This window comes from Coregonus lavaretus (genome assembly GCF_964263955.1).
Source record: "Coregonus lavaretus genome assembly, chromosome: 5".
NCBI classification, from domain to species: Eukaryota; Metazoa; Chordata; class Actinopteri; order Salmoniformes; family Salmonidae; genus Coregonus; species Coregonus lavaretus.
In genome coordinates, this window is record NC_139992.1 from 62,977,823 (window position 1) to 63,002,067 (window position 24,245).

The following is a 24,245-nucleotide window of genomic DNA, read 5'->3' on the forward strand; positions in this document are numbered from 1 at the left end:
TTATTACATACGGGGGCGCTGTTCATTTACTTTTGAAGACGTTGCTTTGTTGATACTTTGTACTGTTACCTACAGCGCATGCGCGGTTTACAAAAAATGCTGTTACGTTGTGGAAGAATGACATTCTGATTGATACAGGTTCGTGTATTCACTATTGCACACAGATGTGAAGTCGGATGTTATAATTGCTGCTTTGACACGTTCACTTAACCTATAACCCACTGCTTTTAGGGAACTGTTTACAGCAACATTTGAGCTAGCGTCTTATTTAGCCACCTAGCTAGCTAAATAAATAAGTGACTGACGCTAAGTAGCCTACTCTGGCACAGTTATTTAAATGAAAGCTGTTATTCTCGCTGCGGGATATGGAACAAGGTTGCAGAGAGATATTGATAATGACACGAGCGGGAGATTCAAACATCTGGCTGGAATTGCCAAGCCACTGCTTCCTGTGGGGCACTGTGCCTTGATATCTCACTGGGTCCAAGCATTGAGTACCACTGGATGCGTGGACACAGTCTTTGTCATTGTAAGTATCAAAGTACATTAAGAGTATTTTATATGAATTATTTTACTCCACATGTAACTGTGCCTGGCCAACATTTTGAACATTCTCATCAGTTCATTGGAAAGTAAAACCCAATAAATCTTTGAAAATAATTTCAAAATACCTAAATTCATATTTAAAGGACTGAGATTGTTGTGTGGTGATAATGTCAATGATGACTTATCTTTTTACCTTAACAGACCAATGCCCTTCACCACAAAGCATTTGAGGAGTGGGCCCTGGAATTCCCTAATGTCAAAGTCCTAAGTGATGGAACAAAGAGCAATGAGGTTCATCAGCTCACATGATTTATAGTACCTTTCCCTGAGATAGTGTTGTCTCATGTTGATCAATGTGCATTGTCCCAGTCAAATATGAATTAAACATTTGTACATTTTACCATTTTTATTCCACTAGGACCGTCTTGGTGCCGTCGCCTGTCTTCAGCTAACAGTCAAGCACTTCAAGATCAAAGACCATGTAATAGTTATCGGAGGGTATGTTTGAAAAAGCCTTCACTGATTCGAGGTAGAAAACATTTACTGACACATGCTGAAAGGCTCTTCTTCTCCACACAGAGACACTTTGTTCAAGGAAGAATTCAGTCTCATTAAAGTTAAAGAGAGGTTTTCTGACCTGCAAGCAAAGTGTGAAGACAGCAGTCTGGTTCTTTCCTACCAATGTAAAGATGAGGGTGAGTGAAATGTCAGATTGCGTGCTTTTGAAGTTTTTTTGTCATGTCAGCTGTAGCCCCAAAGAACAAGAACGTCTATTTTGTACACTAAAACCTTTCAAATGTTGCACTAATCACACATTACTTGTTTGAAGTATATCTCTAGCTGGATAACATTTGTGAGCGATTGTCATTACATTATTTGTAATAATATTACATACATACACTGAGTATACCAAACACCTTCCTAATATTGAGTTGTATTTCTGTATTTGCTCCCATAGAGACACAGAAGTATGGTATTTTGGAAGTCGATGAAGACCTTCGGGTGCTCTGTATGAAGGAGAAACCTCTTCCCTCGGAGACAAAATCAAGGAGAGCAGTAAGTGCATACTAACACTTTTCTGTCCCTCCCTACAATATATCCAACCTCAGACTTTTCTTGCTTTGGAACGTTTATAATTGCAACATTAAAGACTAAGTCACAGTAGATAAACCTTTGGTTTATGTTATAAGTGCTCAAACTAAGAGCGAGTAATCTATTTGCTGATAAGCGCAAGAAGCATTTGACTTGCTACTAAACCTCCCAGTTTCCCACAGTGTCTACATATTCGCCACTTGATAATGTATTCCTTTTTTGCAGTGTCCATGTTTCTACTTGTTTTCCAAGAAAACCCTTCATCTATTGGATGCCTTTCTTGATGAAAATAAGGTAAACAGTTAGTAATTTCCTTAATTTGTGCTGGTAATCCATCACTTGATGTTGATCTAAACTAAAGCAACTGGCTTTTTTCAAAGGAAGCGCCAATCGAAGAAAAGGACGCACCTGGAAACTTTTTGTCATGGCTAATTTCAAGGTACTATTTCAGATTGATGATCAACATTCATGGCTGCAAAAACAATGCATTCTCCAAGCACACATTTCATTTTCCCACCACAGAAAGCCTGTGTATATTCATCAGATTTCTGGCCGTTTTGATGTGGGAAACCTGCCCTCCTATGTTGAATGTGACCGGTACTTCAGAGAAAATCTTCAAGATGTGAAGTCTTACATGATGTAGTGTGCACAGATGCATGTTTGAGATTGGCATTGTGAAGAAAATGGTAACTTTATTTGTGCCTTGAAGATTAGAAAACATTTTGAAAATGAACATATTCAAAATATATTACAATCAAAATGTGTATTTGTATATTTGTCTGAAATTAAAACATGTCTGTTCATATTTTGGCTCACTGTGACACTAATTAAGAGGATGACTTAGTTTCTTTATGTCAATACAGTGTAAAAAAAGAGAACATTCCTGATTAAATGCTATGCTGACCTAAGGTGTGAGGAGTCTCTTGCACTTGTCTGAGGCCTTCTCGTGGCTGTTTTCCATCTTTGCAATGCGGGAACCAAACTGCATGGCTCTCTTAGGCAGTAGAGCAGAGGCCCCCAGACCCAGTTTCTTGGCAGCCAGCCTCAGTAGCAGTTTCTCCCCTACACCTCGAGGCAGGGACAGATCTGCCTTCTCAGACACTGGCAGGGCATTCAGGAAACACACCACATCCTCGTCCAAATAGGGAAACCTATACAAAGACAACAAAAACATCCAGCATATCACAATTTCTTCAAATACACTATATATACACACAGAAGTATGTGGACACCCCTTCAAATTAGTGGATTCGGCTATTTCTGCCATACCGGTTGCTGACAGGTGTATAAAATCGAGCACACCGCCATGCAATCTCCATAGACAAACATTGGCAGTAGAATGGCCTTACTGAGGAGCTCAGTGACTTTCAATGTGGCACCATCATAGGATGCCACCTTTCCAACAAGTCAGTCAAATTTCTGCCCTGCTAGAGCTGCCCCGGTCAACTGTTGTTGTGAAGTGGAAGTGTCTAGGAGCAACAACGGCTCAGCCGCGAAGTGGTAGGCCACACAAGCTCACAGAACGGGACCGTCGAGTGCTGAAGCGCGTACAAATCGTCTGTCCTCTGTTGCAACACTCACTACCATGTTCCAAGCTGCCTCTGGAAGCAACGTCAGCACAATAACTGTTTGTCGGGAGCTTCATGAAATGGGTTTCCATGGCCGAGCAGCCGAACACAAGCCTAAGATCACCATGCGCAATGTCAAGCGTCGGCTGGAATGGTGTAAAGCTTGCCGCCATTGGACTCTGGAGCAGTGGAAACGTGTTCTCTGTTGTGATGAATCACGCTTCACCATCTGGCAGTCCGACGGACGAATCTGGGTTTGGCGGATGCCAGGAGCACGCTACCTGCCCAAATGCATAGTGCCAACTGTAAAGTTTGTTGGAGAAGGAATAATGGTCTGGGGCTTTTTCATGGTTCGGGCTAGGCCCCTTAGTTCCAGTGAAGGGAAATCTTAATGCTACAGCATACAATGACATTCTAGACGATTCTGTGCTTCCAACTTTGTGGCAACAGTTTGGGGAAGGCCCTTCCCTGTTTCAGCATGAAACAAAAGTGCACAAAGCGAGGTCCATAAAGAAATGGTTTGTCGAGATCGGTGTGGAACAACTTGACTGGCCTGCAAAGAGCCCTGACCTCAACCCCCTCGAACACCTTTGGGATGAATTGGAATGCCGACTGCGAGCCAGGCCTATCGCTCAACATCAGTGCCCGACCTTACTAATGTTCTTGTGGCTGAATGGAAGCAAGTCCCTGCAGTAATGTTCCAACATCTAGTGGAAAGCCTTCCCAGAATAGTGGTGGCTGTTATAGCAGCAAAGAGGGGACCAACTCCATATTTATGCCCATGATTTTGGAATGAGATGTTCGACGAGCAGGTGTCCACATACTTTGTCATGTAGTGTGTTTTTGGTACTGGAAAATCTGCTTGCTTCTAAACAAGGGCCAAAAATGGGCTAACAGTGATGACCGAGACTTGCCTAGCCTCCTTCCCATGGTCTGCTATGATTCTGTCATCTCGACCCAGATTCCTTGTGGAGATTCTGCCCAGCTCCATGGCCAGCTCTTGGACCAGACCCTCTTGCCCAGAGGTCTTGAAGCGGACTCGGTGTCTGGAGTACCCTGCCAGCTGCTCATCAGCTCCAATACCGGTCAAAATCACCTGCAGTCACAGAGCAGTTGAAAAGACAATTTACTTGAAAATACTTAATTTCCAAGGTTGTTAATTTACATACTGTTGGGTCAGATTTATACCACTGCAAAGCTAACACAATTTTCTCAAAAAAGGAGTTAGAATATGAAACTTTATTCACAACTTGTAAATAGCATGTTCCTTATTATTTTACCCATTTGATAATCTACTGTACCTTGGCAGATGAAGTGAACCCCCTCTCTTCGTTGCCTTCTGTGAGGAAGCCGGTTCCTCTCGCCGCAAACCACACAGCACATCCAATGCTGTCATCAAGGACGGTATCCAATGGGTGCACCAGGTGACAGATGCGCTCATGGCGCATTTTCTGCAGCTCCTCCTGAGAAACGTTGATTTCAACAAAATTCCATCTTCTCTCTGGGTTCAAGTCCTGAAGCTCTTGCAGGCCTGCTCTGCCAGTGATCCTGTCTGGAACGCCGAAGGGGTTATACACATTGGAATCAGCCACGACAGTTTTAGAAGCCATTGGCTTTGTTTTGTGCTTTTTGCTTTTTTTGGTAGACTCCTTCTGAATTTTTGGTTCCTGCAGTTTGAATGCCACATTCAGAAGGTCGATTGGTTGGTGGGTTGGGATGTGGCGGTCGGCCAGGGCTGCCAGAACCATGGAATCAATCCCTCCTGAGAAAAGGATTGCGATTGCTGCCTCGTCATTGGTCAGTGGTGATGTCACCTGTGTATCAAAGGGAAGACATTGCACACGCCTCCGTACTGCCTCACTGAGTACATCAATGAGACAATTTACCACAGGCTCTCTCTCGCCAGACTTTAGCATCACCTCCAGATCTTCAACTGAGAACTGTGAGCTTGGATCATGTTCTACCTCCTTCAACAACTGAGGGATTGACATGTTCAGTGGGCAAACTGGAGAGGTGAGGGAGAGACCTGAATTGTTCATCATTGCTGAGGTGTAACTAGGGATACCCTCCCACTTAGATTCATGACTAACAGACGATAGATTCTCGCCTGCGTGAACCCATGGATAAACCTCAAAGGTCAAACAGCCAGACTCTGCAAACGCCCTCAGATCAATCCTGTAAACACCAACTGCTGGAACCTCTTGCCACTGTGGTGGTCCGTCAGAGCCAGGGAGACAGGCAGCCACAGACGTCAGAGTCAAAGACTTCTCCTCAGCATCATATTGCCAAAGCAGGCTTCGCCGGCCAAAGAAGTCTCTCCCAAACCAAAGATAGTGTCCACTCTGTTGGTAATATGTAAAAGCCCAGGGTCCTCTGACATTGGCCAGGACAGACAGGATCTCTGTAGGGCTGTTGCAGGCTGAGAGGTGGTGGGAAAGAACATCAGTGTCATTCTCTTCTGGTCTCAATAACAGTCCTCCAAAAACCTCTCCATTCCACATCAATACATTCCTGTTACTGTCTTGTGCTGGCTGAGGGGCAAGGCAACCTCTCATGTGAAGTACATGAGCAGAGAACAGACACTGGTAGTGGGGATTTGAAGCAGTTTTGGTGATGTTGCAACTGGAGTTAGGCCCTCTTTTCCTTAGGTTTTCATGCACACTCTTCTCCAGCACAAGCTGGGAGGAGGACAAGCTCAGCACACAACAAATACCACACATATTTATAGCAAGTAAGGCCTTATTTGTAGTTCCGTCCCAGATTGAGTAGATTCTACATATCCTTCTTCATGTTGTCCAGTTCCTCTGAGGGAAGAGAAGTTCACATGTAGTGTATCTCTCAAAAAGATGGTTAAGAGAAAACAAAACTTGTACACAAAAATTGTATTCTTACTTTTGCATGAACCAAGAGTCTGCCCTCTGTCTGCCAAGAAGAATATGTTACTGTTGGGCTGTTGAACATAGACCCTCTGAAAGAAATATGCATCAAGATTAGCATTACCTTCACAGAAATTAAACATCTAGGTTTTAATTGTATTAACCACTTCTCACCCTATTTTTCTTCAGATTGGAGAGCTCATCAAACACAATTTTCTGTTCCTTGATCTGCAGAAACATGAAACAATTTCAGTGAAAAAAAACATTGATAATACAGATGAGGTCTGAATGGCAGGTTAACCAGAATCTGGATACAGGAGACGCTCTTTTAAGACCAGGAAGCAGCCATTCACCAGCTTTTCAAGCTTAATAATGTCAAAATACATCTGGTACTTACCAAAGAATGGAGTTTCACTGAGCAACTACCGTCATTACTGCCGTCCCGGTCGGTATGTACTTCCAAAAAAAGGTCGAAATATAAAGTGACATGCAACCGAAAAAACGACGTCTGGAAATAATCAAAGTATTGTTTTTGAGCAAGTGTGCATGCGCCAAATCCACCTGTTCTGCACCTCCTGCAATGTTGGTAAACTGAATTAAAATACACTACATAAAGCCTATCTAGAAATATACAATCACTAAAAACATACCCTTTATTGTCTACTTAATCTACTTACATGAAATATTATTGCATTTCGTGTAGCGCAGGTGAAACAGATTGATAGGACGTTCATACCAGTGTTGTAGTACTCGAGACCGGTCTAGGTCTCGAGACCACATATTCAGTGTCTCGGTCTTTGTCAGATACATTTGTACTCGGTCTTGACAGTGAGGACTCGTAATTTCTTCCCGAGACCAGCCGAGTAAAAAACAAAGAATTATCAGCTTCCATTCAGTTAGAGTATAAAACCACTTCGCCAGGCCAAATATATACACTCCTTTCTTGAAACAATATCTTAACAGACTTTATATCTATTAGACATGTTTGCGCAGTGGCAAACCTATAGGCCTTCAGTGTGTGACAGGTTCGTGATTCTGAAAGGGCAGTGTCATGACGTGACTTTCATTAATATGATGACTGTTATTTATCGAATCAACTAACTATGTTTAATTGTTACTCTATTAAATGAATCATGTAACAATTAACTCATTAGGATTTGGGGCACCACGGAAGAAGTTTGTAGAGTTACCATCTCCAAAATTAATTAATTCTCCTTTACCTATCAATATGTATAAAACAGTCAAGGTAATAATCATTACATCTTATCAGTCTCATTCTGAACGGTCGTAGACTTCTTGGATCTGCACGAACCCCAGCTTTACTTAAGATTCAGCACTACACAAATTGGCTTAATAATTTATTTACTAGCTAACTAAATAATAACTCAGAATAACATACACACTTAATACATGAGAAAAAGTCCCTAGCGGACTAACAATTACATGACTGCTTGGTTACCAAAAGAGGGAGGGGTAGAGAGAGACAGAGACACTTATCGTTGATACATTTGGAAACTACCCTCAAAGTAATCATAATACTTTGCTCACGAACCACCGCCCGTTTGGAGTAAGAAATCATGAATGTATTTACGTGTGGATGTCTTTGTTCGTCGTCTATCTCTGTTGACCCAAGCCCTCTTGGAAAGGAGGTTTTGGCTGGGTCTTCGCTCAGCTCACTTGTAAGGCTTTAATTGTCCTGTGGGTGTAAGGCTCTGATTGTCCACAAGAGGCCACAATGTATTTGGTCCTCTGTAGCTCAGCTGGTAGAGCACGGCGCTTGTAACGACAGGGTAGTGGGTTCGATCCCCAGGACCACCCATACACAAAAATGTATGCACGCATGACTGTAAGTCGCTTTGGATAAAAGCGTCTGCTAAATGGCATATTATTATTATTTATTCTTAGTTGTCCTGGCTTGTATTGGAATGTTTTCTCAGAACAGACACTTAGATGTACCAGTGATTGAGGGGAGCTTTCTTCTTCCCACCTCGTGGGGTTAGTCAGAGTTTGAGCCACTTTACATGCACAGCTGCAGCCTGGCAATGTTCGGGTCTAGTCTGGGAGTTGATCTTCTTCACCTCGTGTTGGGGTTCAACGTTCCAACCATTTTCAGACGTGTAGACCACCATCTCACATCTTTCTGATGTGAATTTGTCTTTCAAGCATTTATGCACTCTTGGTAAAAGGGGCGTTACTACTTGCTGACACGATCTCTGAGCTCACTTGGGTTTGGCTACTGACTGGTGCAAAGCTTATGAGAAAACTATGATCTCGTTAGAAAACTAAAATCACATTCCTATCTTAACAAAAATACGCATTATGAATCATATATCTTATACATTTGGATGTAAACTTGACAGATAGAGTATGTATACTTTCCAAATTACAGTATTTTCATTAACATTTCCATACCATTGTTAATGACATCACTAAATACACATTTGTTTTCCATAGACCAACTGTCATCATTCCACACATTCGGATGTTAAACATTGTTCCAGTATTCACTTTTTGGACGTAAAGGTTTTGGCGGCAAAAGTATTCTGTAGACAAAGGGACATTCCTTTACCAATACTGAAGAACAAGAGGGAGATTCCCCTCCTCCCTAATTTATGGCAGGGTGTGAGGTGTCAATCTTCGCTGGGATGGCCTTTTGGCAAAATTAGAGTATACCCACTTCTCCAGGAACCACTACACCACTGCATAGGGCCGATGGAAAGACAGCTGTCACACACAGCATGATGTTAAAGGATAAGCAGTCCATAAACTCTGACATAATAAGCCAGTAGGTCCCAATCATAAGAATAGAAAAACACAACCATTAAGTACTTCCCAATCGAAATGTACAACTATTACTTCCCATTGCAAAAAATATTTCACGTTTAGCACACAAAGTAACCGGTGACCTAAAATTAAGTGGAACTGACAGTTTAACTACTTTGCCGATATGAAACAATTTCAGTAAAAAATATCAAATTCCCCGTTTAAGCTAAAAAACCAACTTTAAGAGGTTTTAAAAATAGGTTCTATTTGACTCAACTTTCCATGACGTACACTAAGGCATTGTTGGCAGAATAGATGGACGCAGTTCAATGCATGATTAATATAATTCACGAATAAATGTTTTGGTATATTGCTATCAGGTTTTAAAATAACAGCTGGCCTGGTACATTGTTTGCTGCCTCCATTTGGGGTGCACTGTTTAAATCACTCAATATTCTGAACAAAAACGGACAAAGGTAACTAAGGCTGGGAATGTCAATACAATCAAACTACCAAGGGCAATGATCACAAGTCAGTCACAACATACCTAATAGGCTAGCGTATCTATTTATGTAGCAAGCTAAAAACATGGAGCCTAACGTTAGCTAGATAGCTACTAGGAGGATGTCGCGTCATGCCATTGGAGGAGTGGGTGAGTGACTGACTTTTTCCCCTCATATGGTTTTTCGGTGGCTATACACAGAGATGCAGGTGTCATTTGGTTAGCTAGCAAGAACTTGAACGACTGTTATCCAGTTAACATATCTCTTGCGTTCGCAAATTCACTCTGGCTATCTACTTCGATTTCAGAGCACTCATCTGAGTGTGCCAGAGCGCAGAACTGATGAATTTACGAACTTGCAACAACCGCTGAATTTGACCGGTGTCAGTAAACGAAGGCAAAAAAGGTAAGTTAGTCAAGAACGCTCTAGATAACATGTAAACCGCCTAACCAGCGCTGCTACGGCGAGTAAAATGGTCAGAGTGAAGTGTTCTCTCATTTGTGTCTGGAACTAGCTAGCTAGCTAGCTAGCAAGCTAGTCAACTTTAGCCAGTTAGCTTGGGTGCTTGGTTGGGACAAGCATCCATTGGCAGGCAAGCTGCAGAAGGATGAGGATGCTACAATTCGGTTATCAGTGCAATTTTGATGGCCAACTAGCTGAAAAAGTTTGAGAGGGTTTATGTTCCTTCGTTAGATTTTTATCTCATCTTGCTCTGGCTAGCATTAGTTGTTGATCTTGTTGTTGATGTGCATAACTGAGGGAGAGAGAGCCTACCTTTTCATGGTTGTTTGATCAATAGGACTGTCAAGTTTCAAAATGTTAGAGGACTCCCGTGGTGTTTACATACACTACATGTCAAAAAGTATGTGGACACCAGCTTGTCGGAGTGGTACCCATATGGAGTTGGTCCCCATTTCGCCGCTATAACAGCCTCCACTCTTCTGGGAAGGCTTTCCACTAGATGTTGAAACATTGCTGTGGGGACTTCCATTTAGCCACAAGAGCATTAGTGAGGTCGGGCACTGATGTTGGGCGATTAGGCCTGGCTCTTAGTCAGCGTTCCAATTCATCCTGAAGGTGTTCGATGGGGTTGAGGTCAGGGCTCTGTGCAGGCCAGTCAAGTTCTTCCACACCGATCTCGACAAACCAATTCTATATGGACCGTGCACGGGGGCATTGTCATGCTGAAACATGAAAGGGCCTTCCCCAAACTGTTGCCACAAAGTTGGAAGCACAGAATTGTCTAGAATGTCATTGTATGCTGTAGCATTAAGATTTCCCTTCAGTGGAACTAAGGGGCCAACCCGAACCATGAAAAACACCGGCAGACCATTATTCCTCCAATGCATTCGGACAGGTAGCATTCTCCTGGCATCCGCCAAATCCAAATTTGTTCGTCAGACTGCCAGATGGTGAAGCGTGATTCATCAGTTTCCACTGCTCCAGAGTCCAATGGCGGCGAGCTTTACACCACTCCAGCCGACACTTGGCATTGCGCATGGTGATCTTAGGCTTGTGTGTGGCTGCTCAGCCATGGAAACAGATTTCATAAAGCTCTCAACGAACAGTTCTTGTGTTGACGTTGCTTTCAGAGGCAGTTTGGAATGCGGTAGTGAGTTTTGCAACTGAGGACAGATGATTTTTACGCGCTTCAGCAATCGGCGGTCCCGCTCTGTGAGCTTGTGTGGCCTACCACGTCGGGTTTGAGCCGTTGTTGCTCCTAGACGTTTCCACTTCACAATAACAGCACTTACAGTTGACCGGTGCAGCTCTAGCAGGGCAGAAATTTGACGAACTGACTTGTTGGAAAGGTGGCATCCTATGACGGTGCCACGTTGAAAGTCACTGAGCTCTTCAGTAAGGCCATTCTAATGCCAATGTTTGTCTATGGATATTGCATGGCTGTATGCTCAATTTTATACACCTGTCAGCAATGGGTGTGGCTGAAATATCAAAATCCACTAATTTGAAGGGGTGTCCACATACTTTTGTATATATAGTGTATTTGTAGAAATCCATTCAGGTGTATTTTGTGGTTTTTGGCAAATGCATTGTAATGTCCTACAGTCACGCTGTTGCAACTGCCTGTAAACACACAATCAAGTTCAAAGTGAATGATGGCAGGCCTGTGTGGAAAATGGCTTGTTTGTATAAAGGCATACTGTAGTTCTGATTGGCTGTACCGCACCGGTCTGTGTAGACTCTGGTCCTGGACAAGACAGATGTTTTTATTAGGTTTTATTTACTGCAGTGTCTAATTGTCCAAACGCACGGCCGCTTTCACACTCTATATTGCACAAATACCTTGGCATCCGTAATTCACAAACATTCTAAGAATTGAAAACATGTAAATGACCATATCTAAGTGGTCGCTTGTCAGAAAATGTTCTTCCTGGGGGTGTATATGAACAGATCAGATTTAATGTTGCTAAAATGCTGTCAGTTCCACTTTAAATGTAACAATGTTTCACACACACAAGTTATTTTCAAAGAGATGGCTAACAGCAAGCGCGCTGCAATAACAAACACAGTTCCACTCACCAGATGTTGAACGTTATTCTTGAAAAGGGAGAAGCTAACAATTGAGCAACAACATCCTCTTTAATAACACCTGCTGCAGCCGCTGCAAACAAGCCGACAACAAAAGCTAGCTAGCTAGACCGTGGGAAAACTACTGCTCGCTATGCGCAGTGACCTGTTGGCCTTCAAGAAGGCAGAAGTTTCCATACTTTTTGTAAAAACAGTCCCACCCATTAAGTCAAAATGTGATTGGTTGATTCCACGGTCACTCCAAAATGTTGCCCTAATACAGTTGAATGGCAGATGCCTTTATCTAGCTTCTTATGGCCTAACCAATGGCTGACTTAGCTAGCTAGATTTATCTCCCCAGAGACCAGCAAAGAAAAATCCTGGTTGGATCATTTTCTCTTCAGTGTTAACCCTTTCCTTTTCAAAAAATGTAAGAGATTAAATTAGAACGTCATTGAAAATAATAATATCATTATCATTTATAAATCCTTAGCCCTTCTCTGAAGGCATAGAAGGCCCAATGTTCCCCACTGTGTTTGTGTTAGTAATAATCTGTAGAGTTGCTCTATTTTCCCTCAGCATGCATTTTTTCACTATTCTGAATGTCTAAAGAATCCATATGTTGTTCTGAAATATGAACTCAGAAATACTGGACATTTTGAACTCTTATTATGGTGGTGATTTGACAAAATTACAATCATGGTCTTGAATTGGACTCACATTTTTCTGGTCTCTGTCTTGACTCTGTCTCTGACCCCTTGTCCCCCTCCCTGTCTTGGTCTTGACTTGCTCCAGTCTTGAATCCGTCTTGCTTTAAGTGGTCTCGTACACAACACTGGTTCATACACTGTTATAGATGATCAAATCAATGACCTTGCCTGCTGCTGGATAAGCCAACCTGTGGGTGGCAGCAGAGGGGAAGAGGCGAAGCGAGAGGTTTCACTCTCGCCACAATCTATTCAAAATAAACCCAATGCGTTTATATTGCCTTAATTTGGACCTAAGCTTGTCGCATGCCTTTGGGACAACAACTACCATTGTTAGGGCGGAGACATGAGCATCTCGTCGTTATACACAGATCTCTGTTGGCATTAACGAGGTGCAGCACAGGTGGATTTGGCGCATGCACACTTGCTCAAAAATAATACTTCGATTGTTTCCAGACAAGGCATTTTTTCCAGTTGCATGTAACTAATTATTTAGACCTTTCTTGGAAGTACTTACCGACTGGGATGGCAGTAATGACAATAGCCTAGTTTCTCAGCGAAACTCCATTCCTTCGGAAGTACCGAACGTATTTTGACATTAAGCTTGAAATGCTGGTGAATGGCAAGTTGAATGGCTGCTTCCAGGGCTTAAAGGAAAACGTCTCCTGTAAACCAAGAATCTGGTTCAAACAGCAGGCTGCCGTGACCATGACACCATGGAGCCGGCGTAAAATACGGCTCGGAAAACGTACCTTAATCCAGGGATGGGAGAGGGCGCTGTACTACTAATTATCCAAAATGATACATCGAGAATATTGAAATACTTCTAGTTTTTAATTAAATTGCCGTTTTCTTCAGCATGCTAGGATAGTTAATGAAACTCATTGTATTCGACAACGCTTCAGGTAGCTACACTAGGTCGAAAAGCTACTCGCCCCAACGCTAGGCGTCACATTTTCATGGAATACAATGGTCTGCTATAGCATTAGCTAGCTTAGCATGCTGACGAAAACGGAAGTTTAATTTAAAATAGCAGTATCCCAATCTTCTCGACTCGCCATTCATTATTTCGGGATAATTATGAGTACAGAAACATATTTCATCTCTGAATTGAGGTACGTTTTCCCAGCCATATACCGCACCGGGGTCTGGCTGTCCACATTCTGGCATTGCACCGTTCCGACTAACCCATTCATAGATGCTAACTACATTTAGCGCCTATTGACGATAGTATCTTAAGGCTTGTTAACAGCTGTAAACGTTAATACGCATCGCTTCCGGTACTGTTTTGGAAACATTACGAACATATTTCATATAAGCTAGTGTGGTATCGCGTCGAATGCTGGTGGGTATTGCTGTCGATCAAAGAATCCCCTTAGGCTGTATCGTGTTTTAGAGACTTTTATTAATACCACGAGGTTACAGCATAAGTTCACAGACCCGCGGAGATCCGGAGAAACAGTCCCAAATAAATCTTACTGTGTTCTGCCCCTCCGTCGTTGTTCCCCCCTTATATATAACCTTCCAAGATGTGGGTGGCTCCCTCTACTGTCCAATCCCCGTGTCTACACCACACTTCCTGTCTGTGGTAGGTGACGTTACAATAAAACAGTCCCTCTTGATACCAAAATCAACATTCTTTCAGTTCCATTTGAAAAACATTTAACACCATCATATTGTCAATACACTACACTAGAAATCATTTTCAAAAAACAAAAAGGTTCAATTACTACACACCTTTATAGGGTTAGGGTTCCCACACGGCCATATTTCCATGTTAGGGCGCTTGTTTACAGAAAGCAGACAGAAGACAAGAGTCGACTACCTGTGCTAATTAGCTATCGGCATCTGATGTATATAAACCCTGGATTGATTTAGATTACATTTAGATTTTAGTCTAAAAAAAAAAATTTTTTCTATTTTTTCTGAATTTTTATTATAATATATATATATATATATATATATATATTTTTTTTTTTTTTTGCTGATGCTATGTATTGGCCAATGAGAGGCTTTGAAGCCACCGGTCAGCCATATTAGCACTTCCCAGAAGAACCAGTCCTCCATAGGAATTAATGGTTTCTACAGTATTTCAATGAAATGTTTCAAGGACGAAATTACAATATTTAAGTAGCTTCTTGTAAATTATACTTAAGGAAAAAACATAAAAATAATAATAAAGTTTAGCTCACGTAATATAATTTAAAAGTATGCATTAAGGTGTCTGTAATATAATAAACTTGGCAAAAACAAATGTAGACATTAATAAATGCAGTTCTATTGCGAAATATTTTTTTTACAATGGTGGGTGACTGCCAAGATGGAGGCGCGGTGGCTTCAAAACAGCGCCCCCTGTCGGTCATCTACTGTAAACATGAATCATTACTCCGAACATCTGTGTGTAAACATTAGATGGATGCCACAAAGGTGTTGTCATTGAAAAATATTTTTTGTCTGCAACTGTGTTAACCGGTTAAAACAGTGTATATTTAGCATTTGTGGGATTATTTTGATGTGATATTAAAGTATACTGAAAAATATATACAGTACCAGTCAAAAGTTGGGACATCTACTAATTCAAGGGTTTTTCTTTATTTTTACTATTTTCTACATTGTAGAATACTAGAAGACATTAAACCTATGAAATAACACATATGGAATCATGTAGTAACCAAAAAAAAGTGTTAAACAAATCAAAATATATTTAAGATTTTAGATTCTTCAAAGTAGCCACCCTTTGCCTTGACAGCTTTGCACACTCTTGGCATTCTCTCAACCAACTTCATGAGGAATGCTTTTCCAACAGTCTTGAAGGAGTTCCCACATATGCTGAGCACTTGTTGGTTGCTTTTCCTTCACTCTGCGGTCCGACTCATCCCAAACCATCTCAATTGGGTTGAGGTCGGGTGATTGTGGAGGCCAGGTCATCTGATGCAGCGCTCCATCACTCTCTTTTTTGGTCAAATAGCCCTTACACAGCCTGGTGTGTTTTGGGTCATTGTCCTGTTGAAAAACAAATGATAGTCCCACTAAGCACAAACCAGATGGGAAGGTGTATCGCTGCAGAATGCTGTGGTAGCCATGCTGGTGAAGTGTGCCTTGAATTCTAAATAAATCACAGAGAGTGTCACCAGCAAAGCACCCCCACACCATCACACCTCCTCCATGCTTCACGGTGGGAACCACACATGCGGAGATCATCCGTTCACCTACTCTGCGTCTCACAAAGACACAGTGGTTGGAACCAAAAATTTCAAATGTGGACTCAGACCAAAAGGACTGGTCTAATGTCCATTACTCGTGTTTCTTGGCCCAAGCAAGTCTCTTCTTCTTATTGGTGTCCTTTAGTAGTGGTTTCTTTGCAGTGACTGTTGATGTTCACAGGACTCTCCAAATGTTATGTTGAACAAGCATCACGGATGAAGGACGGGGAGGAAAACAGACAGCTTCTCTCGACCACACTTTCACCAAATCATCCAATATTTGCTTCACGGACAAATGTTGGCGTCTTCTAAAATAAATACAGAAATCATTTTGTTTCTAATGGTTTTTTTAATGCTAAATGTGAGTAATCTAGCAGGTCTATAATGTATTGTTTTGGAATGTTTTAAATATTTTCTGTCACAAGTCACTTGGATTATTTTGTTGCCTTTTTAAATGTTTGCAAAATTATGAATTGTTACTTTGTAGATGAAACAGCCTCATTAGTTTTGGGCTAGACTATGATCTGTGAGAAAGGGAGAATTAATTAGTAATCACTTTATGGATGTATAAACGGAGGGCATCCGTAAAAGACATGGACAACGTCAGGGAATAAGATGGTAAATGTAGAGTGTGTCAATGACAAAAGAAACGGTGCAGATAAATAACATTCCTTAGGATAACATTAGATATTAGATACATATGTTAGCAGGACGGGGCTAGCAAGCTGTTTTCAAAACATTGGACCAACTTCAGCACTGAGATCTCAGCTTACTAGATAGCAAAACCAACCAAATATACACCTTACCAAACATTCATTTTGTAAACTAATGTTAGCTTCAACATAACAAGTACATCGACCGATTTCTCTGTAAAACAACGTTAGATCTAGTCTATGATATTAGCCAGAAGGTTCTGATGCTAGCAACCAGTCAAGTCTATGGAAGAGGCTAGCTAGCTACCATCAGCTTTGTAGTGCTAATAACTACTATGTTGAAACACTCCTTTAAATTTCAATGAATTTCTCACAAGTGCATTACTGTAGCTTTTAAATTCAGTGAATATAATTTAGTAATTTTAACGAATTTAAATCATATTTAACGAGATCTTCTCCCTGTTGGCAATGCCTGACGCACCGGAAACGGCTCCCCCGGTATGAAGACGGTTTGGAACGTTCGAGCGTGGAACGTGCATCGAGGGATTTGAGTCGATTCACGTTTAGAAGGAGTATTTGGCTGCCAGAGCCAATTCACCTCTAAACTGAACATGTTAGGTCCTTGGACTATAAGGAGTCACGTTTGGCTCATTTAGTCCATGAAATTCCTACTAGAGAGAATACATGAACGAAAGTCGGATTCTGACTAGCTGGCTATCTGCTCATTTTCAAGCCAACAATCCGGCATTATCTAACGTTACCTTTTTGTTTAATTCCTCCTTCATCGTAGACTCTCCCTCAGCAACGTTTTCGTTCCCTCGCAGGTTCTTTGCAGACATTTTGATAAGGTAGATAATACCTTATTTATTAGCTAGCACTATCAGAGACAAACAACATTGTACGCAAGAGACATCAATGAGGGCTGAGTACTTCTTCTATGATATCATAGCGGGCCGCAAACACACGTTTAAGGTGCATGTCGCCACCTACTGTGCTGGAGTGTGCGATCAATCATTACATTTACATTTACGTCATTTAGCAGACGCTCTTATCCAGAGCGACTTACAAATTGGTGCATTCACCTTATAGCCAGTGGGATAACCACTTTACAATGTATTTTTTTGTTTGTTTTTTGTTGGGGGTGTGGGGTGGGGTAAGGGGGGGTTAGAAGGATTACTTTATCCTATCCCAGGTATTCCTTAAAGAGGTGGGGTTTCAAGTGTCTCCGGAAGGTGGTGAGTGACTCCGCTGTCCTGGTGTCGCGAGGGAGCTTGTTCCACCATTGGGGTGCCAGAGCAGCGAACAGTTTTGACTGGGCTGAGCGGGAACTGTGCTTCGGCAGAGGTAGGGGGGCCAGCAGGCCAGAGGTGGATGAACGCAATGCCCTCGTTTGGGTGTAGGGACTGATCAGAGCCTGAAGGTATGGAGGTGCCGTTCCCCTCACAGCTCCGTAGGCAAGCACCATGGTCTTGTAGCAGATGCGAGCTTCAACTGGAAGCCAGTGGAGTGTGCGGAGGAGCGGGGTGACGTGAGAGAACTTGGGAAGGTTGAACACCAGACGGGCTGCGGCATTCTGGATGAGTTGTAGGGGTTTAATGGCACAGGCAGGGAGCCCAGCCAACAGCGAGTTGCTGTAATCCAGACGGGAGATGACAAGTGCCTGGATTAGGACCTGTGCCGCTTCCTGTGTAAGGCAGGGTCGTACTCTCCGAATGTTGTAGAGCATGAACCTACAGGATCGGGTCACCGCCTTGATGTTAGCGGAGAACGACAGGGTGTTGTCCAGGGTCACGCCAAGGCTCTTCGGACTCTGGGAGGAGGACACAACAGAGTTGTCAACCGTGATGGCGAGATCATGGAACGGTCCCCGGGAGGAAGAGCAGCTCCGTCTTGCCAAGGTTCAGCTTGAGGTGGTGATCCGTCATCCACACTGATATGTCTGCCAGACATGCAGAGATGCGATTCGCCACCTGGTTATCAGAAGGGGGAAAGGAGAAGATTAGTTGTGTATGGTCTGCCTACTTATGTACTAATAAGAAAATAAAATAAAAAAACGAATTAAAAACTCCCAAGCCCCCCAATCAATTAAACTTAGGGGGACAGGCTCATTGTAAAGGCTGGAATCAATTCAAATCAAATGTTATTTCGGGTGTAGTGAAATGCTTGTGTTCCTAGCTCCAACAGTGCAGTAGTATCTAACAATTCACAACAATACACAAATCTAAAAGTAAAAGAATGGAATTAAGAAATATATAAATATTAGGACGAGCAATGTCGGAGTGGCATTGACTAAATACAGTAGAATAGAATACAGTATATACATATGAGATGAGTAAAGCAGTATGTAAACATTATTAAAGTGGCCAGTGATTCCATGTCTATGTACAGTACCAGTCAAAAGTTTGGACACACCTACTCAATCAAGGGATTTTCTTTATTTTTACTATTTTCTACAATGTAGAATAATAGTGAAAACATCAAAACTATGAAATAATACATATGGAATCATGTAGTAACAAAAAGGTGTTAAACAAATCAAAATATATTTTATATTTGAGATTCTTTAAATAGCCACCCTTTGCCTTGATGACAGCTTTGCACACTCTTGGCATTCTCTCAACCAACTTCATGAGGTAGTCACCTGGAATGCATTTCAATTAACAGGTGTGCCTTCTTAAAAGTTAATTTGTGGAATTTCTTTCCTTCTTAATGTGTTTGATCCAATCAGTTGTGTTGTGACAAGGTAGGGGGGTATACAGAAGATAGCCCTATTTGGTAAAAAAGTGCTCAAATAAGCAAAGAGAAACGACAGTCCATCATTACTTTAAGACATGAAAGTCAGTCAATACATAATTTTTCAAGAACTTTGAACGTTTCTTCAAGTGCAGTCGCAAAAACCATCAAGTGCTATGATGAAACTCTCATGAGGACCGCCACAGGAAAGGAAGACCCAGAGTTACCTCTGCTGCAGAGGGTGTTCATTAGAGTTACCAGCCTCAGAAATTGCAGCCCAAATAAATGCTTCACAGAGTTCAAGTAACTGACACATCTCAACATCAACTGTTCAGAGGGGACTGTGTGAATCAGGCCTTCATGGTCGAATTGCTGAAAAGAAACCACTACTAAAGGACACCAATAATAAGAAGAGACCTGCTTGGGCCAAGAAACACGAGCAATGGACATTAGACCGGTGGAAATTTGTCCTTTGGTCTGGAGTCCAAATTTGAGATTTTTGGTTCCAACCGCCGTGTCTTTCTGAGACACGGTGTGGGTGAACAGATGATCTCCGCATGTATATTTCCCACCGTAAAGCATGGAGGAGGTGGTGTTATGTTGTGGGGGTGCTTTGCTGGTGACACTGTCTGTGATTTATTATTATACACTTAACCAGCATGGCTACCACATCATTCTGCAGCGATACGCCTTCCCATCTGGTTTGGGCTCAGTGGGACTATCATTTGTTTTTCAAAAGGGACAATGACCCAACACACCTCCAGGCTGTGTAAGGGCTATTTTACCAAGAAGGAGAGTTATGGAGTGCTGCATCAGATGACCTGGCCTCCACAATCCCCCGACCTCAACCCAATTGAGATGGTTTGGGAGAGTGAAGGAAAAGCAGCCAACAAGTGCTCAGCATATGTGGGAAATCCTTCAAGACTGTTGGAAAAGCATTCCAGGTGATGCTGGTTGAGAGAATGCCAAGAGTGTGCAAAGCTGTCATCAAGGCAAAGGGTGGCTATTTGAAGAATCTCAAATATAAAATATATTTTGATTTGTTTAACACTTTTTTGATTACTACAAGATTCCATATGTGTTATTTCATAGTTTTGATGTCTTCACTATTATTCTACAATGTAAAAAATTGTAAAAATAAAGAAAAACCCTTGAATGAGTAGGTGTGTCCACACTTTTGACTCGTAGTGTATATAGGGCAGCTGGGTGGTAGCCGGCTAGTGATGGCTATTTAACAGTCTGATGGCCTTGAGATAGAAGCTGTTTTTCAGTCTCTCAGTCCCAGCTTTGATGCACCTGTGTTGACCTCGCCTTCTGGATGATAGCGGGGTGAACAGGCCGTGGCTCGGGTGGTTGATGTCCTTGATGATCTTTTTGGCCTTCTTGTGACATCAGGTGCTGTAGGTGTCCTAGAGGGCAGGCAGTGTGCCCCCGGTGATCCGTTTGGCAGACCGTACAACCCTCTGGAGAGCCTTGCGGTTGCGGGCGGTGCAGTTGCCGGACCAGCCGGTTTTACAGTCTGACAGGATGCACTCAATTGTGCATCTGTAAAAGTTTCTGAGGGTCTTAGGGACCAAGCCGAATTTCTTCAGCCTCCTGAGGCTGCCATGAATGGAACGGTATCAAACATATGGAAACCACGTTTGACTCCGTTCCATTGACTCCATTCCAGCCATTACAATGAGCCCGTCCTCCTATAGCTCCTCCCACCAGCCTCCACTGATGCTGAAACAATCCACCCTTAGAATTATTCAGCATGTCAACAACCATTTCAACAGTAACATATGTTACCCCCAATAACTATTGTGCCGTATCCACTATAACCTTCAACTTGACATTTCTGCTTTCCACAACCCAAGTCATGTTGATAACCTTACCAATGAAAGCTATAAAGTTAACTTTATTCACTATCAAAGTATCCTTTGACACAGCACATTCATGATCGCAAGATTTCTGAACAGGTCTCGAAAACATGCCAGAACCAGTAGAAGCACCAGCCCCGACAGTAGGTCCACGTAGTACAGGAGCAGCCATGGACGCTCCATCAGTCCGCACTGTAGTTCCACCAATCTGTTTTACATATGATACATCATGACTGATTCTATATTTCTTAGCCTCTCTCTGCACCTGGCATCCACTAAATGCTGCACTATGTTCCCCCCCACAATTACAACACTTAACCTTCACATTGCTCCCACATTCACCGTAATCGTGTTCCCCTCCACACTTGGCACATATTTTATTTCCTTTACACTGAACATGTCCCATTCTTTTGCATTTAAAACACCACACTGGGGATGGGAGAAATTCTCTGACATTGAAACTAAGGAATCCTATCTGTACTTTTCCAGGCAAAACCTTCTCAAACCTCAGCAGCACTGATAAACGTTCACTTCTTTGACCCTCTTTCCAACTGATCAACCTTTTGGCCTCAATCTGTTACAGAATCCCCCTGCCGAGGGCGCTGTGGGACTAATTTCCAGGGCGTGTTGTTGTTTATGTCTGGCTGGAGTTGCGCTGTCTGACTCACCCATCCTCACGCATTCTCCCCCTCACTTGAGAGATCGATATCTCCTCCAGCTCATGGCTTCAGCCAATCGGACAATAGCCATGTGTCTCACCCCTGTGCATGCTCCAGCCATGCAGTCTCTCCAGGCCCGGATTGGCTAGCCAGCCTGACCCATGCTCTCCAAGGAAGTAAATATTTCCGTACCAGAATGGTGTTATTCCAGTCTGTGAGTGGATATATGTGCATGGAATGTGTGACTACAAAGTAAGTTGGGTTCGCTCTTGTTATCATTGCAGGATGTAGAGTAGCAGTATTCTATGTAGTTCTCATTCCTATTATTATTATGTTACTACTGATATTGTCTGCAATGATGAGTCCTTGCTCTTATGTGTTGCTGTACAATAGCCTACTATTTGTTTAATATACAGTCCTTGCCATTATTCCTACTGTGCTATTGCCATGCTAGTCATGAATCAGGTGTTACTATGTAATACATGGTTATTAGATAATTATTAGATACATTCCTTGTTGTTCTATCCCATTCTATCGTACTTTGCAAATATCTATTCAGGCCAGTGTATTTTTCTCCTGTATAACATATTTATTATCGCTCTGTTTGTGTCCATTACAGAACCATACCCATGTACAGTTCATTAGGAAAGTATTCAGACCCCTGACTTTTTCCACATTTTGTTACGTTACAGCCTTATTCTAAAATTGATTGAAATTAAAGTTTTTCCTCATCAATCTACACACAATACCCCATAATGACAAAGTGAAAACAGGTGTTTTGAAATGTGTGCATTTTCTTTTTTTTAAAACAGAAATACCTTATTTAGATAAGTATTCAGACCCTTTGCTATGAGACTCGAAATTGAGCTCAGGTGCATCCTGTTTCCATTGATCATCCTTAAGATGTTTCTACAACTTGATTGGACATGATTTGGAAAGGCACACACCTGTCTATATAAGGTCCCACAGTTGACAGTGCATGTCAGAGCAAAAACCAAGCCATGAGGTCGAAGGAATTGTCAGTAGAACTCCAAAACAGGATTGTGTCGAGGCACAGATCTGGGGAAGGGAACCAAAAAATTACTGCAGCATTGAAGGTCCCCAAAAACACAGTGGCCTCCATCATTCTTAAATGGAAGAAGTTTGGAACCACCGAGACTATTCCTAGAGCTGGCCGCCCGGCCAAACTGAGCAATCGGGGGAGAAGGGCCTTGGTCAGGGAGGTGACCAAGAACCCGATGGTCACTCTGACAGAGCTCCTCAGTGGAGATGGGAGAACCTTCCAGAAGGTCAACCATCTCTGCAGCACTCCACCAAGCAGGCCTTTATGGTAACAAAATGTACCATAACGTAACGTAACAAAATGTGGAAAAAGTCAAGTGGTCTGAATACTTTCCAAATGCATTGTATATACCCATGTTTACCTTCTCCTTTGTGTGATTAAAGTTCCTGTGTGTGTTAACACTTGGGCTGCTTTATTCCTCTCTGACCGGGGGCGGTGTCAGTGAGTCACAAACCAGTAAAATACGTAGAGCCGGGTCGCTCTCTTTCACAATCACTCTGCCTCCCTTCACATTTTCTTTAATATCATCTATGGACATAGATATTGGGACCCCAGTGATTTAAGTATGCGCCCTCACATTCTCTCTCTCTCCCTCTCTCCCTCCCATCCCGGAGGACCTGAGCCCTAGGACCATGCCTCAGGACTACCTGGCCTGATGACTCCTTGCTGTCCCCAGTCCACCTGGTCGTGCTGCTGCTCCAGTTTCCATTCTTCTGCCTGCGGCTATGGAACCCTGACCTGTTGTTTTCAACTCTCTCTCTCTACCGCAACTGCTATTCAATCTCTAAATGCCCGGCTATGAAAAGCCAAGTGACATTTACTCCTGATGTACTTACCTGTTGCAACCTCTACAACCACTGTGATTATTATTTGACCCTGCTGGTCATCTATGAACGTTTGAACATCTTGGAGAAAAATCAGCAGGGTCAAATAATACGACGCACAATGCACATCCACTAATAATGGCAAACTTCTTGTAGCAGGCATTATAGAAAATTAACACAGGTCTCATGAACAATCTCTCAAGCACAAGCCCATGTACTAGTGAGTAAGTAGCCAGCTAACCTTTATATTTAAAGCCTAGCCAACTTGGATCTATTTGCTTGCTAAAAAAGGTAGAACAGTTGAACTGTTATAAACACACCCTCCTGTCCGTCTCCAACTATTGAAATCCAGTGGCCTACCTGGGTAAGAAGATGCTTATTTCTCAGAATGAGAACGAGTTGCCAGTAGTAGGGTCTGCTCTTTTACATTTTGGGAGTTGATACATAAAAAGGGTATAGTTAGAAAGGTTAAGTTCTCGTCTACTATAGTAAAATAATGTCTCTATGCATTTCGGTGACCATATGTGTCACACCCTGATCGGTTTCACCTGTCTTGTGCTTGTCTCCACCCCCCACCAGGTGTCTCCCATTTGTCCCCATTATCCCCTGTGTATTTATACCAGTTTTTTCTGTTTGTCTGTTGCCAGTTCGTCTTGTCTCGTCA

At 42.4% G+C, this 24,245-nt stretch overlaps 2 protein-coding genes across 4 annotated transcripts; one reads left to right on the forward strand and one right to left on the reverse strand.

The window, feature by feature from the left end:
• Positions 1-78: 78 nt before the first annotated feature.
• LOC311129062 (glucose-1-phosphate thymidylyltransferase) lies at positions 79-2,443 on the forward strand. 2 transcript variants are annotated; one of them, XM_084161328.1, is made up of 8 exons: positions 79-529; positions 748-837; positions 965-1,044; positions 1,126-1,241; positions 1,505-1,602; positions 1,864-1,932; positions 2,019-2,077; positions 2,161-2,443. In XM_084161328.1, exons 1-8 carry the CDS (start codon positions 338-340, stop codon positions 2,279-2,281), a joined length of 825 nt encoding a protein of 274 aa, XP_084017454.1. In that variant the 5' UTR covers positions 79-337; the 3' UTR covers positions 2,282-2,443. The 2 variants fall into 2 exon arrangements, with proteins under 2 accessions (XP_084017454.1, XP_084017455.1); XM_084161329.1 differs by having other exon boundaries at positions 2,183-2,443.
• asnsd1 (asparagine synthetase domain containing 1) lies at positions 2,310-17,379 on the reverse strand. Of its 2 annotated transcripts, XM_084161327.1 has the most exons (6): positions 17,202-17,379; positions 6,257-6,310; positions 6,099-6,174; positions 4,508-4,758; positions 4,121-4,302; positions 2,310-2,789 (listed from the first exon to the last, which is right to left on the reverse strand). In XM_084161327.1, the coding sequence occupies exons 1-6, from the start codon at positions 17,277-17,279 to the stop codon at positions 2,543-2,545; spliced, it is 888 nt and encodes a 295-aa protein (XP_084017453.1). In that variant the 5' UTR covers positions 17,280-17,379; the 3' UTR covers positions 2,310-2,542. The 2 variants fall into 2 exon arrangements, with proteins under 2 accessions (XP_084017453.1, XP_084017452.1); XM_084161326.1 differs by lacking the exons at positions 6,099-6,174; positions 6,257-6,310; positions 17,202-17,379 and having other exon boundaries at positions 4,508-6,004.
• Between the last annotated feature and the right edge of the window lie 6,866 nt (positions 17,380-24,245).

What these genes read in the sequence shown, in the direction of transcription:
- LOC311129062 (XM_084161328.1), top strand. Translation starts at nt 338, where the DNA reads ATGAAAGCTGTTATTCTCGCTGCGGGATATGGAACAAGGTTGCAGAGA. An exon ending in CATGTAATAGTTATCGGAGG is followed by an intron (nt 1,045 to 1,125) that starts GTATGTTTGAAA and finishes TTCTCCACACAG; the next exon opens with AGACACTTTGTTCAAGGAAG. An exon ending in CTACCAATGTAAAGATGAGG is followed by an intron (nt 1,242 to 1,504) that starts GTGAGTGAAATG and finishes TTGCTCCCATAG; the next exon opens with AGACACAGAAGTATGGTATT.
- asnsd1 (XM_084161326.1), bottom strand. Translation starts at nt 5,926, where the DNA reads ATGTGTGGTATTTGTTGTGTGCTGAGCTTGTCCTCCTCCCAGCTTGTG. An exon ending in GGTTCACTTCATCTGCCAAG is followed by an intron (nt 4,303 to 4,507) that starts GTACAGTAGATT and finishes CTGTGACTGCAG; the next exon opens with GTGATTTTGACCGGTATTGG. An exon ending in GACCATGGGAAGGAGGCTAG is followed by an intron (nt 2,790 to 4,120) that starts GCAAGTCTCGGT and finishes GTCTTTGTATAG; the next exon opens with GTTTCCCTATTTGGACGAGG.